Here is a 13,456-nt window from a genome sequence, read left to right as displayed (position 1 = left end):
AAGTGTAAACTAGCCCAAACAGGTGTGCTTGCTGTGAGCGCTGTATAAACTGTGTATATACAGTATACAGCGCTGTGTTCCAGTAGCGGTGTGGGGTCTTCATGTAACATTCCTGAAAAACAAAATTGAGTTGTGCTGAGGGCTGCTCAGCCACTCAAAGGGAAATTTGTACAAGGCTTCCTCTGATTGGCTGAGGTGGAGAGAGTAATGTCATCTGTCTGCCCCTCCACCTCAGTCAATCAGTATTATATTCATTCAAAAATTAGCAGCGCTCAGCCAGACTCAATCTTGTGCTAGAAACAGGACATAGTACTGTATGTTGTTTGTAGCTGATGCTACATACAGTTTATACAGCATTGACAGCAAGGGCATCTGTCAGCGAAGGAAATATAATTTTTTTTGGACCTGTTCAAACAAACCTAACATTAGGCTTTAAAAACCCTCCCTTCCATATTGCAACTACTCTAGCCTCCATCCTTTGGAGAAGAATTTTCACCTGATTTTGGACTGTGTCTGTGTGAATTTGTGTCCATTCAGACAGGTTGTGAGGTCTTTTCAGGGCACTTGAGTTCTTTATCAAGCTATGACTTTATGGTGCTAGCTTTGTGCACAGAGGCACATTCATACTGGAGCAGTAAAGTACCTTCTTCAAATGATGTGTCACAAGATTGAAAGTACAATAGTCTAAAACAAGCATGTCAACTTGGTGTTATATAGGCTATATTTAATAGACATGTGCACACTAAAATATTTAGTTTCGTAATTTCGTTTTTGTCCGAAAAATAAATTTATTTAGTTACTCCCGAAATTAGTTTTTATTTATTTTGTTTTTCGTAAAAAAAATGCATTTGTCCAAAAATCCAAATTAAGGTTGAATCTGTCATTGAAGGCTTATGGTGTCTGTCGAATGTTCTAAGAAAAAAAAAAAAAAAAATTCGACAGAATCTTTAAAAAAAAAAAAAAATTTGACTCTTCATGTCTCTCTATGTCGAATCTTCATGTCTCTCTGTGTCGAATCTTCATTTCTCTCGATGTCGAATCTTCATGTCTCTCTGTGTCAAATCTTCATGTCTCTCTATGTCGAATCTTAATGTCTCTCTATGTCGACTCTTTTCTTTCTATGTCAAATCTTTTCTCTCTATGTCGACTCTTCTTCATGTCTCTATAATGTCAAATCTTTTCTCTTTATGTAGAATAATATTAGACTAATAGAGTTAAGGTTAGGCACATTCGACCGCAACCAATACGAAAATAAAGCATTTGTTTATGTCGGATCTTTCGGTTTTCTGTACTTTCATTATCGTTTGTTAAAACGATAACGAAAATACCTAAAATGCATTCGGACAAAAACGAATGCACATGTCTAATATTTAACCCTCTAGGCCCTCTGTGGCCCTCATTAGTTTAAGTATACTCCCAGCTATTCTACTGTACTCCCACTATTTTACTTTGGAGAGATTTCCTCTCATTTCTATTACAGAACAGAAAGTGAAGGGAAATTTCTCTGGCTGGACAAAGTCATAAAAAACCTAACTTGTTAGGGTTTTAACCATTTCATACTCTAAAATAAAGGTTTTAGCTTTACATACACTTTAACAATACCCTTCACAAAAATCTAGGCTGAAGAATTTGGAGGGATGTCCTCATTCTCTTGACTTCAACTGATCTTTAATGATTCATTTAAATACTTTCAAACTGAATTAATATTTTCCAGTTACAATACTTTTGTTGCCTGCTCTTTTGAGATTTATACTTCAATTCAGCTTCATTTTCAATCACACATTACTAGTTGTATGCCAAAATGACTTGTACTTTTTATGAATGGCTAACAAATGTGTTCTTTTTCTTGATCTTCATGTCCCCCTGGCAGCTGTTAGCTGTGGTCACCCTGGCAGTCCAATTTATGGACGAACAAGTGGCAGTGGCTTTAATTACAATGATGTTGTAACATTCTCCTGCAACATGGGATATGTCATGCAAGGTCCAACTCGGGCACAGTGCCAAGCCAACCGGCAATGGAGTCATCCTCCTCCTATTTGTAAAGGTAGGAAAGACATGAACTACCTGTGATTTTGCTTCCTATTAAAGGGACACTTGTTAACCATTTTTATTGCTGTTTCTAAATATGAATCATGACAGTTGGGTTGAGGATGATTTAATTTTTTTTTTTTTACTTATGGCCAGCATTTAATTCAAACTCTAGTTTTATGTGTAATAAATTCCCCATTAGGTTGATCATTTCAATTGTGAAGATAAAAGGCTGTACTCTGGAGACAAAAACTTTTATTTTATTTAAATATAGTCCTTAAAGGGGTTGTAAAGGTACAATTTTTTTTTCCTAAATAGCTTCCCTTACCTTATTGAAGTCCTCCTTCACTTACCTCATCCTTCGATTTTGCTTTTAAATGTCCTTATTTCTTCTGAGAAATCCTCACTCCCTGTTCTTCTGTCTGTAACTCCACACAGTAATGCAAGACTTTCTCCCTGGTGTGGAGTGTCATGCTTGCCCCCTCCCTTGGACTACGGGAGAGTCAGGACGCCCACTAACACACAGCTCCTTTCTCTATCTGCAAAGTAGAAAGCATCCTGACTTAATAACAAACCAGTTGTATAGAAACTATACATATATGTACATTTTATAACAAAAGAAGATTTTTCCTTTAATGAACCTTCTTGTCAGTTTAATCAATCCAAAGTTTTTATAATGCTTACACCCTTTATTCGACAAAATGTTTATATCTTTCCTGAATGTATTTCCCTGGACTCCAGTAAAAAAATATCAATCAGTATTCTATAAATCTCAAAAGCAATTAAGGAAAAAGAAGAGAGCAGGGTTCCCAGATAACCTTGTGAATGTATCTGTCTGAAGCTGAAGTTAGCAATAAATTCTTATCAAGATATGGAAATTAAGTTACTCCTGGAGTGAACTAATATACATTTGAAAATGGTCTTTGCCAGTTTTATGATCCCGACTTATATAATCCTCATACCTTTTCTCACCCTTGGTGATATTGGCTGGGCTGCATTCTTAAAGTGGGCTTCAGCTGTTTTGAATGAAAATGATTTAGAACCTCTGTCTGGTTTGTACTGCCCACAGTCTCCGATCTAATTCATCACATTGGTGTTTTATCGGGTTGAGTTTAGGACTCGGCGCAGGCCAGTCAATTTTCTCCACCCCAAACTTGGTCATCCATGTCTTTATGGACTTTGCTTTGTGCACTGGTCCAAATCATTTGGTGGAGGGGGGATTATGGTTTGGGATTGTTTTTTAGGGGTTTGGCTTTACCCCTTAGTTCCAGTGAGGGGAACCCTTAAGGCATCAGCATACCAATACATTTTGGACAATTTCATGCTCCCAACTTGTGGGAACAGTTTGGGGATGGCCTCTTCCTGTTCCAACATGACTGTGCCCCAGTGCACAAAGCAAGGTCCATAAAGACATGGATGAGCGAGTTTGTGGTGGAGGAACTTGACTGGCCTGCAGAGAGTCCTGACCGCAACCCAATAGAACACCTTTGGGATAAATTAGAGCGGAGACTGCAAGCCAGGCCTTCTCGTCCACTTCAGTGCCTGACCTCATAAATGCACTTCTGGAAGAACAGTCAAACATTCCCATAGACGCACTCCTAAACCTTGTGGACAGCCTTCCCAGAGGAGTTGAAGCTGTTATAGCTGCAAAGGGTGGGCCAACTCAATGTTTAACCCTACAGACTAAGGGCTGGGATGCTATTAACATTCATGTGAGTGTAAAAGCAAACATCCCCATACTTTTGGTAATATAGTGTATATAATGTTCATGTGCTGATAGGAGGAGAGAGCAGAGTGGCAGAGAGATGAGCTCATCAGTGTGCTACTTCTCCTTTCATTGTCTAGTCAGAGGCTGGGGGAAAGGAAAGACCAGTAAGTGTTACTTAACTGCAGTAGAGAAAAATCAGGTATATTGCCCTGCCAGATGGGTGGCAGAGCTGTATAAGTCTGAGCACTTGATGAACAGAGACGCAAATCCTTTGGCCATTAAAACAACTTCATTATGTTTTTATTCATGTATTTGTGTGGAGTAAATTTTTACATGCTAGATTATTTTAGATTATTTTTATTATTTCACTGGACTGAAATAATAGATATGGCACTTTCGTTTTCCCAATACCCTTTCCAATACCATATGGAACTATTCCATATGGTATGAAGTAGAGAGGAGACATTGCTGGAGCTGACAGCAGAGGAATTTTCACACTGTGGAGCATATCATTCTCTTGTTTTGGATACTTTCCTACATGCACTGTTTCATGGCTGATGGTGTTGAGGAGTCACCTGGAGAAGAGAGAGTGATTACAAGGGAATCATTTTCCAGAGTAATGTTGGAGATGACCAGTGTGGATACTCTTCCAAAATGCAGGTTTTACTCTTGAGAGTCACTTATATCTGTTGAGCAGATTTGGATCTCTTAATGGTGGTAGTTCATGGTGGAGGAAGCCTTTTCTCTGGAAGCTTCTGGGATCACTTTATGAGAGATTGTGTGCATTCAAATGCTGTGTACACACGGTCGTAATTTCCGACAACAAATGTTCGATGTGAGCATGTTGTCGGAAAATCTGACCGTGTGTATGCTCCATCGAACATTTGCTGTCTGAATTTCCAACAACAAATGTTTGAGAGCTGATTGACAATTTTTCCTGACAACAAAAGTTCTTGTCGGAAATTCCGATCTTCTGTAACCAACTCCGACACACAAAAATCCTACGCATGCTCGGAATCAATTCAACGCATACTCGGAATCATTGAACTTCATTTTTATCGGCTCGTCGTAGTGTTGTACGTTACTGCATTCTTGATGTTCGGAATTTCCGCCAACATTTGTGTAACCGTGTGTATGCAACACAAATTTGAGCAAACATTTTGTCGGGAAAAAATCCACGGTTTTGTTGTCGGAATGTCTAATCTTGTGTGCACAGCATTATTGTCTATTATACATCACTTATTTTGTAATATTTGGTTTACCACATTTTTGGGGTGTAATTATAGCGCAACACATGTCTTTACATTTTACACGTGTTAACTGTTAAAGGGGAGCTAAACCCCTCAAAAAATTGGGATTGCAGCTTATCAGTCAAATGATGTTGTGGCTGCATTCATTTCTATTTTCAATAAGAAAATACCTGTTGATTGTCAAAGGTATGCAGTGTCCTTGTCACTTCCTGTGAGCTGAACTGAAAGCATAAATACACTTATCTTCCTTCTGTAAACTACAAATCTCCCCACTCCTCAATGTAATGGAGAAGAACAAAGGCAGATATGTTTGAAGTCAACTTTAATGCTACCATAGCTCCCTCCACAGATATATTAGAGAAGTTTCAAGAAAAAAGAGGTTTTGGGACTTTAAATGATGTAGATCTAACATGGCTAAAACATGAGTTAAACGGTCACTAAAGGAATTTTTTTTTTTTTGCTGAAATGACTGTTTACAGGGTATAGAGACATAAAAGTTAACTGATTCCTTTTAAAAATGATTACAAATAGATAAAAATCAATCATATAATGTGCCTGCAGGTTAGTTTCACTCTTAAACTGGTTTCATGTTCCTGTGAACTAGAGAGACACGCAGAACAAAAACAAACAAATCCAGGGCAGTGTTTTGTTTTTAAAATGAATCTGATTGGTTCTGATAAGTTTTAGACACACAGTAATGAGAGCTTAGACCACTGTGAAAAGCTCCCAGTACTGTGGTTATAAGGAAACAGACAACCAGGAAGTGTGGAGATCAGAGCAGAATTACAGCAACTTCAAAGCAAAAACTAAAACAATAAGGACATGAAACCAGTACTGCAGTAAGGTAAAGGAAGCTATTTAGCTAAAAAAAAATCCTTTAGTGATCCTTTAATGTAAAAAGACATGTTTTATTCATTAAAAAAACATAACATAGCAATATGCGTACATGCACAGTAAATAAGCATAACAATCACATATTATTGACTAGATATTCATAAAAACAGTCATATCAACCTGGAGATGACATATTCAGCTATCAGACAATTGTCCATAATAAATAATCGCTTTAAAAGCAACATGGTGGGGTAGCTAAGATCCTACACACCTCAATTAACCACTTGTGAACCAGCGGCCACAGTTTGACTGAGGCAGGTTGCCTCCGCTAGGCAAAACAACAGTACCTTACGTTGCTTTGCCTTTTGGGCTCTAGGGGGCGCGCGTGTGCTGCCAGAGACACAAGCCCGCAGCTCGCAGGCGGAGCCAAAGCGATTGCCCGGCAGGCGCAATGAACACCAAACACCCACGATTGCTCATGACAGAGGGAGTAGAGACAGATTGTGTGTTCATATTATGTATGAACACCGATCTGTCTCCTCCTAGTTAGTCCCATTCCCCCCACCGTTAGAACACATCTAGGGAACACAGTTAACCCCTTGATCACCGCTTAGTATTAACGCCTTCCCTGCCAGTGCCATTTCCACAGTAATCAGTGCATTTTTATATCACTAATCGCTGTATAATTGTCACTGGTCTCAAAAATGTGACACAAGTGTCTGATGTGTCCGCCGCAATATTGCAGTCCCAATAAAAATTGCAGATTGCCGCCATTACTAGTAATAAAAATAATAATGATAAAAATGCCATAAATCTATCCCCTTTTTTGTAGACGCTGAGGGCCAGATTCTCAGAGCAAGTACGCCAGAGTATCTACTGATACTCCGGCGTACTTTCAAATTTGCCGCGTCGTATCTTTAGTTTGAATCCTCAAACCAAGATACGACGGCTTCTGGCTTCGATCCGACAGGCGTACGGCTTCGTATGCCTTTGGATCGTAGGTGCAATACTTCGGCGCCCGCTGGGTGGATTTTGTGTCGTTTTTCGCGTTGGGTATGCTAATTAGCTTTTTCCGTCGATCCACGAAAGTACGCGTGGCCGTCGCATTCTCTTACGTCGTCGCTAGTCGGTTATTCCCGGCGTATAGTTAAAGCTGCTATTTCGTGGCGTATAGATAGACTTGCCATGTTAAAGTATGGCCGTCGTTCCCGCGTCAAATTTAAATTTTTTTTTTTTGCGTAAGTCGTCCGTGAATAGGAAAGGACATAACTCACGTCGAAGTTCAAAAAATGACGTTGGTGCGACGTCATTTCGCGCAAAGCACGGCGGGAAATTTCAAAACCGAGCATGCGCAGTTCAAGCAGCACGTGGACGCGCTTCATTTAAATGAATCACGCCCCCTACCCGCCCAATTTGAAATACGCGCCGAGAAATACACTACGCCGCCGTAACTTACGGCGCAAAATCTTCCTGGATTCGAAATTCCGCCAGGTAAGATACGGCGGCGTAGTGTATCTCTGATACGCTGCGCCAGGGCAATTCTCTCTGAATTTGGCCCTATAACTTTTGCACAAACCAATCAATATTCGCTTATTGGGATTTTTTTACCAAAAAATATGTAGAAGAATACATATCGCCTCATCTGAGGATTTTTTTTTATATTTATTATAGCAAAAAGTAAAATATATTGGGGGTTATTTACAAAAGGCAATTCCACTTTGCACTACAAGTGCACTTGAAATTGCACTGAAATATCATCCAATCATGTGCAAGCTAAAATGCTGTTTTTTATTTTCCTTGCATGTCCCCCTCGGATCTACACTTCCGAGTGCAATTTCAAATGCACTTTGCACTTGTAGTTTGCACTTGTAGTGCAAAGTGGATTTGCCTTTCGTAAATAACCCCCATTGTGTTTTTTTTTGACAATTGTCGCTCTTCTTTTGTTTATAGCACAACAAATAAAAAACACAGAGGTGATCAAATACCACCAAAAGAAAGCTCTATATGTGGGGAAAAAAGGACGTAAATTTTGTTTGGGTACAGCGTCGCACAACTGCGCAATTATCAGTTAAGTCAACGCAGTGCCGAATCGCAAAAAATGGCCCGGTCATTGAGCAGCCAAATCTTTCGGGGCTGAAGTGGTTAAAGTCCCAAACCCCTCTTTTTTTACATTAGAGAAGTTAGCATAGCTACCCAGGGACAGAAAATGTGTTATATTCAGATTTACCAGGTTAAAATCAAGCCACCACATCTAGGAACTGGTTAGCTGCAATGTATTCAAATTGTTGTTTTTGGATTTAGATAAGCTTTATTAGTATACCTGCGGCCTTGCAGCAAAAGTAAATTGCTATTCCAAGCTTTGTTATTTTATCCTTCACAGTTTGTTGGTGACATAATGAAAAACATAGCACCTGTTGTCTTCTTCTTGTGTTTGTCGCTTTTCACTGAAACATTTACAAGAAAGTGTTTTTTTTTTTTTAACATGTCCTGAATTTTGGGTGGCTGATTTATCACAGAGGGAAGAGTGAGATGGTCAAGCAAAACCAACACAAAAATATCTGCTGAGTTTGTAATACAGTAAAACCTTGGTTTGAGAGTAACTTGGTTTGGGAGCGTTTTGCAAGACAAGCTAATTTTTTTAAAATAAATGTTGCCTTGATATACAAGCGATGTCTTGATATAAGAGTAGCGTCATGTCACAACTGAGTATAAAATAGAAGAGAGGCGCCTCTAAGTGTAGCAATATGGTTACATTTAAAGTGGCTGTAAACCCTTTTTATAACTTTATGCTACAGGTAAGCCTATATTAAGGCTTACCTGTAGCTACCCAGGATATCTCCTAAACCTGCACCCCTGTGTCTGCATCTGCCGACGTCATCGGCACATGCCCACTGGGGCAAACTGAAGCAATGGCACCTATGCGCTGTTGCTTCCGTGTTCGTGCCGTTACCGGCGGCTCCCGCGGGAGTGATTTCATCGTGGCTCCTGCCAATCACGGCGCGGGAGCCGCAATACCCGGAAGTAACTCTGGGATGACATGTCGGCGGCCGGAGGGGAGGATGTGGACCGCTGTGGGGGCTTCGATCTATGCTATGCATACTAGCTCATTATGCCTTTGTCTTGCAGGGCGTTTTTGTTTTTTTTTGCTTTTTTGAGGAAGGTTTACTTCCTCTTTAATGAAGGTACAACATTTAGAAACTCACATGGTTGATGATTAAACCAGGCACATCTAAGTATGCAGGCATCCGGGGTAAAGCTGTCCACATAGACCATCCTCTGCACCACCATTGATGTTGTTTCTTCCACGAGCGGTTCAAGCCTCGCTTTCAGATCGCTCTACTGCAGGGTAGTCTTCCTGGTCATAATTGCAGACTGACAGCGGTGAGAGCCGGCGATGAGGAGAATGGTCTATGTGGACAGCTTTACCCCGGATCCCTGCATACTTAGATGTGCCTCTTTTAATCATCAACCATGTGAGTTTCTAAATGTTGTACCTTCATTAAATGTGACCATATTCCTACTCTTAGGCCCCATACACACGAGAGGATTTATCCGCGGATACGGTCCAGCGGACCGTATGCGCGGATAAATCCTCTCGAGGATTTGTGCGGATTTCCATGCGATGGAGTGTACTCACCATCGAATCGAAATCCACGCCGAAATCCTCTGGCGATGACGTGTCGCGCCGTCGCCGCGATTATGACGCGGCGACGTGCGCGACGCTGTCATATAAGGAATTCCACGCATGCGTCGAATCATTACGACGCATGCGGGGGATCCCTTCGGACGGATGGATCCGGTGAGTCTGTACAGACCAGCGGATCCATCCGTTGGGATGGATTCCAGCGGATAGATTTGATAGCATGTCATCAAATATTTATCCGCTGGAAATCCATCCCAGGGGATAAATATCCGCGGAAACAGATCCGCTGGAGTGTACACACCATAGGATCTATCCGCTGAAACCCATTTGCTGGGATTTTTCAGCGGATGGATTCTATCGTGTGTATGGGGCCTTAGAGGCGCCTCTCTTCTCTTTTATGCTCTTTAGTTCCTGCTGGATTTGCTTCTGATCCCCTTGGGGAGCCTTCCATTTGTGGATGGACATTTTATGGTTACACAACTTATTAATATTGCTATAATCTTTTTATATGGACTATAAACTGAAGGACTTATAAATAAATGGTTGTGGAATGAATCATTTGAGTTTCCATTATTTCTTATGGGAAAATTTGCTTTGATATACATGTGCTTTGGATTACCAGAATGCTTCCGGAACAAATTATGCTCACAATCCAAGGTTTTACTGTACTTGAAATGCACAATCATCATGAAATATTTATTTCTGTGTGTTTGAAGAGCAATGATAGTTTATTTCCAGTGAGCACATACTGGTGCAGATCCACATACATCTGCGTGGGCGCAGCATATGTGAGATACGCTACACCGCTGTAACTTGCTTTTCTTTTCTTTGAATCCTGAAAGAATTTGCGCCGTAAGTTACAGCGGTGTAGTGTATCTCTCGCGGCGTAAGGGCGCGGAATTCAAATTGGGCGGGTAGGGGGCGTGTTTCATTTAAATGAAGCACGTCCCCACGCCGAACGAACTGCGCATGCCCCGTCCGTCAAAACTCCCAGGGTGCATTGCTCCAAATGATGTAGCAAGGACGTCATTGTTTTCGACGTGAACGTAAATGGCGTCCAGCCCATTCACGAACGACTTAAGCAAACAACGTAACATTTTCAAAATGATACGCGGGAACGACGGCCATACTTAACATTGAGTACGCCACCAGATAGCAGCTTTAACTATACAGCGGAAAAAGCCAAACGGAAACGACGTAAAAAAATGCGATGGCCGCTCATACGTTCGTGGATCGTCGGAAATAGCTAATTTGCATACTCGACGCGGATTACGACGAGAACGCCACCTAGCGGACGTCAAAAATTTGCATCTAAGACCTGAAGGCGTACGAAGACGTACGCCTGTCGGGTCTAACCCAGATGCCGTCGTATCTTGTTTTGAGGATTCTGAATTTGAAGGATTTTGAAATTACGCCGGCGTATCAATAGATACGCCGGCGTACTTTCTTTGTGGATCTACCCCACTATTTTTTGTGTTATTAGTGCAGTATTAGCTTCAAGCGGAACTCAACTCAAAAGGGAAAGTTCAGCTTTAAAGCTTTCTCCTTTGCTTCTCCTTAGGAAATGGCACTTTTTTGTGGGGGGTACCCGCTCCCACTTCTGCTCGAATCGCCTAGGCAATCTCAACAGAAGTTACCCCTCTCCCCACTTCTTCCCCGCAGTCTTCAGGAACACATCACAGGTCCCAGAAGGCTGGGGCCATTCACAATGCGCAGCACAGTGCAGGTTGCGCATGCACAATGGCCAGCTGGCTGTGATACCACAAGCTATCACAGACAGCTGCACACAGTTAAAATACCAATGTCGGTAACTGAAGACGGTCCCCAGCGCCCCATCGGGTGAGCACAGCATTGGATCCAGTTTTTTTAGCTGCTAACTTTTAATATTCAGTAACATGACTGGAGGTTCTTTTTTAATAGTACCTTTTTGTATGACTTTCACATTTTATAAACTCTCTTTTTTTTTACTATTTTATCCACAGATTTTGTAGATGAGACACTAGAGGCAGAGTAGATTAGATACTACAATGACTGCCTAATTGCTTAACAACTGTTGTGATAACATATCTGCCACAACGGGAGGATATTGTTTTTATTGATTTTGCCGACTCCTAGATTTACATTGCAAGAAGGAGCAGAATAAAAAGCACCATTTATAGATAAACGGAAATGTAAAAAGCATACCCTATATAAAAAAATTCAAAGCTGTGGTTTCTATAAACATATGATATATATATATATATATATATATATATATATATATATATATATATATCATATACATATAAGACCTCATATATATATAATTAAAGGGGTTGTAAAGGAATTATTTTTTTTTCTAAATAGCTTCCTTTACCTTAGTGCAGTCCTCCTTCACTTACCTCGTCCTTCCATTTTGCTTTTAAATGTCCTTATTTCTTCTGAGAAATCCTCACTTCCTGTTCTTCTGTCTGTAACTCCACACAGTAATGGGAGGCTTTCTTCCTGGTGTGGAGAAAGCCTCTTGAGGGGGGAGGGGGCGAGCAGGCATGTCAGGACACTCTCTACTTTGCAGATAGAGAAAGGAGCTGTGTGTTAGTGGGCATCCTGACACTACTGCTCACCCCCCCCCCCCCTCAAGAGGCTTTCTCCACCCCAGGGAGAAAGCCTCGCATTACTGTGTGGAGTTACAGACAGTTGGATTATCCAACCAAAAGCTCACATCGAACATTTTTTGTCAGAAATTACGATCGTATGTACGCAGCATTAGACTGGGATGCCATTAAAGTTCAACGCAGGTGTCCCAATACTTTTGGTAATAGTGATAGTGTATACAGCACTCAGCAGAGAGAATGAGAGCTGGAGCTGCATGCTCCAATACGTCTGCTGCCCCTGTCCCCTATTCAATGGAGAGCAGGATGGAAAAGGAGGATTGTTAACTCTTCAGGTTCATCTCATGTAGTATATTCACTGCTTGGGCAGAGAGAGGGTTGTGAACGGTCTTATGATAGGTCACATCATATGACAAGATCACACCGGGTGGGAATCTGCTATATTCTATATGGAAAAAATTGTTTGCTATCTGCTATGTTTATATATGGAAAAAAATATTTAGATAGTACTATTGCCCCCTTCACCTCCTTTGTACTTATCTGAGTCCTCACTCAATCCAGCGCTGTGCCTGTGTGTAGCGGCACTCTCCTCTCACTCCCTTATCTTTGGGGTTAACACTGTAATTAAGGAAATATCATGTGACAAAGCAAACTGCAATCTGTATTTAAGAACTGTATTTATTTTTATTTATTTTTACATTTATTTAACATTTATTTTAACATTTTTGAATGTCTTCTAAGTCTAAATTACATTTTATTCCCTAGTGGTCAACTGTACCGATCCTGGAATCCCAGAGAACTCTATCCGGGAAAGTAAAATAGAGCACGGTAACTTCACCTATGGGACAGTGGTGTTCTATGACTGCAGCCCAGGATACTATATATTTGGATCTTCTGTCCTTGTTTGTCAGCCAAATGGACAATGGGACAAGTCACTGCCAGAATGCATAAGTAAGATTTTTTTACTTATTAAGTAAATCATTTTAAAAACACAATATTTTTTTTTTTAATGGTAGAGCTGTTTGGCCATTATTATATGACCTATTATCAATTATAAACTATACCAGTTTGATCTCTCCTAAAAAAAAAACCTACATTATAATGGCCTGTGTTGAGATTTTGTTTGGGATTTCCATTCCCATATAAGTTCATAGGAAACTCTCTTGAAGTAGGTCAACTTCAGGTGAGAAGGAATTCAGTTAGTTCTGCATGATATCATGCAGACTGGACTGGACTTAAGCCCAAGGCCTTCTGACACAGGTCTTAAGAATTATCAGTGCCTGCCCTACTGCCAGGCTTATAAAAATGAAAGGATAAGTCCACCTTCCAAAAAACAATAAAAAACAAATGCACATTTTTTTATGCTTTTATGTTTTCGCCTGTAAAGCCTTGTACACACGAT

General features: G+C 40.6%; 1 protein-coding gene across 1 annotated transcript in view; it reads left to right on the top strand.

Moving 5' to 3' along the window:
* The window catches only part of CSMD3 (CUB and Sushi multiple domains 3), a 173,439-nt gene that overhangs the window by 55,500 nt on the left and 104,483 nt on the right, over positions 1–13,456 (top strand). Inside the window, exons 9-10 of the mRNA XM_040354643.1 lie at positions 1,871–2,044; positions 12,820–13,005. Coding sequence (XP_040210577.1) covers positions 1,871–2,044; positions 12,820–13,005 — 360 coding nt within the window. The remainder of the gene's footprint in view (positions 1–1,870; positions 2,045–12,819; positions 13,006–13,456) is intronic.

Source organism: Rana temporaria, chromosome 5 (assembly GCF_905171775.1).
Source record: "Rana temporaria chromosome 5, aRanTem1.1, whole genome shotgun sequence".
Lineage (NCBI taxonomy): Eukaryota > Metazoa > Chordata > Amphibia > Anura > Ranidae > Rana > Rana temporaria.
The sequence above is the reverse complement of the archived record's forward strand: the minus strand, read 5'-3'. Positions and strand labels throughout refer to the sequence as shown.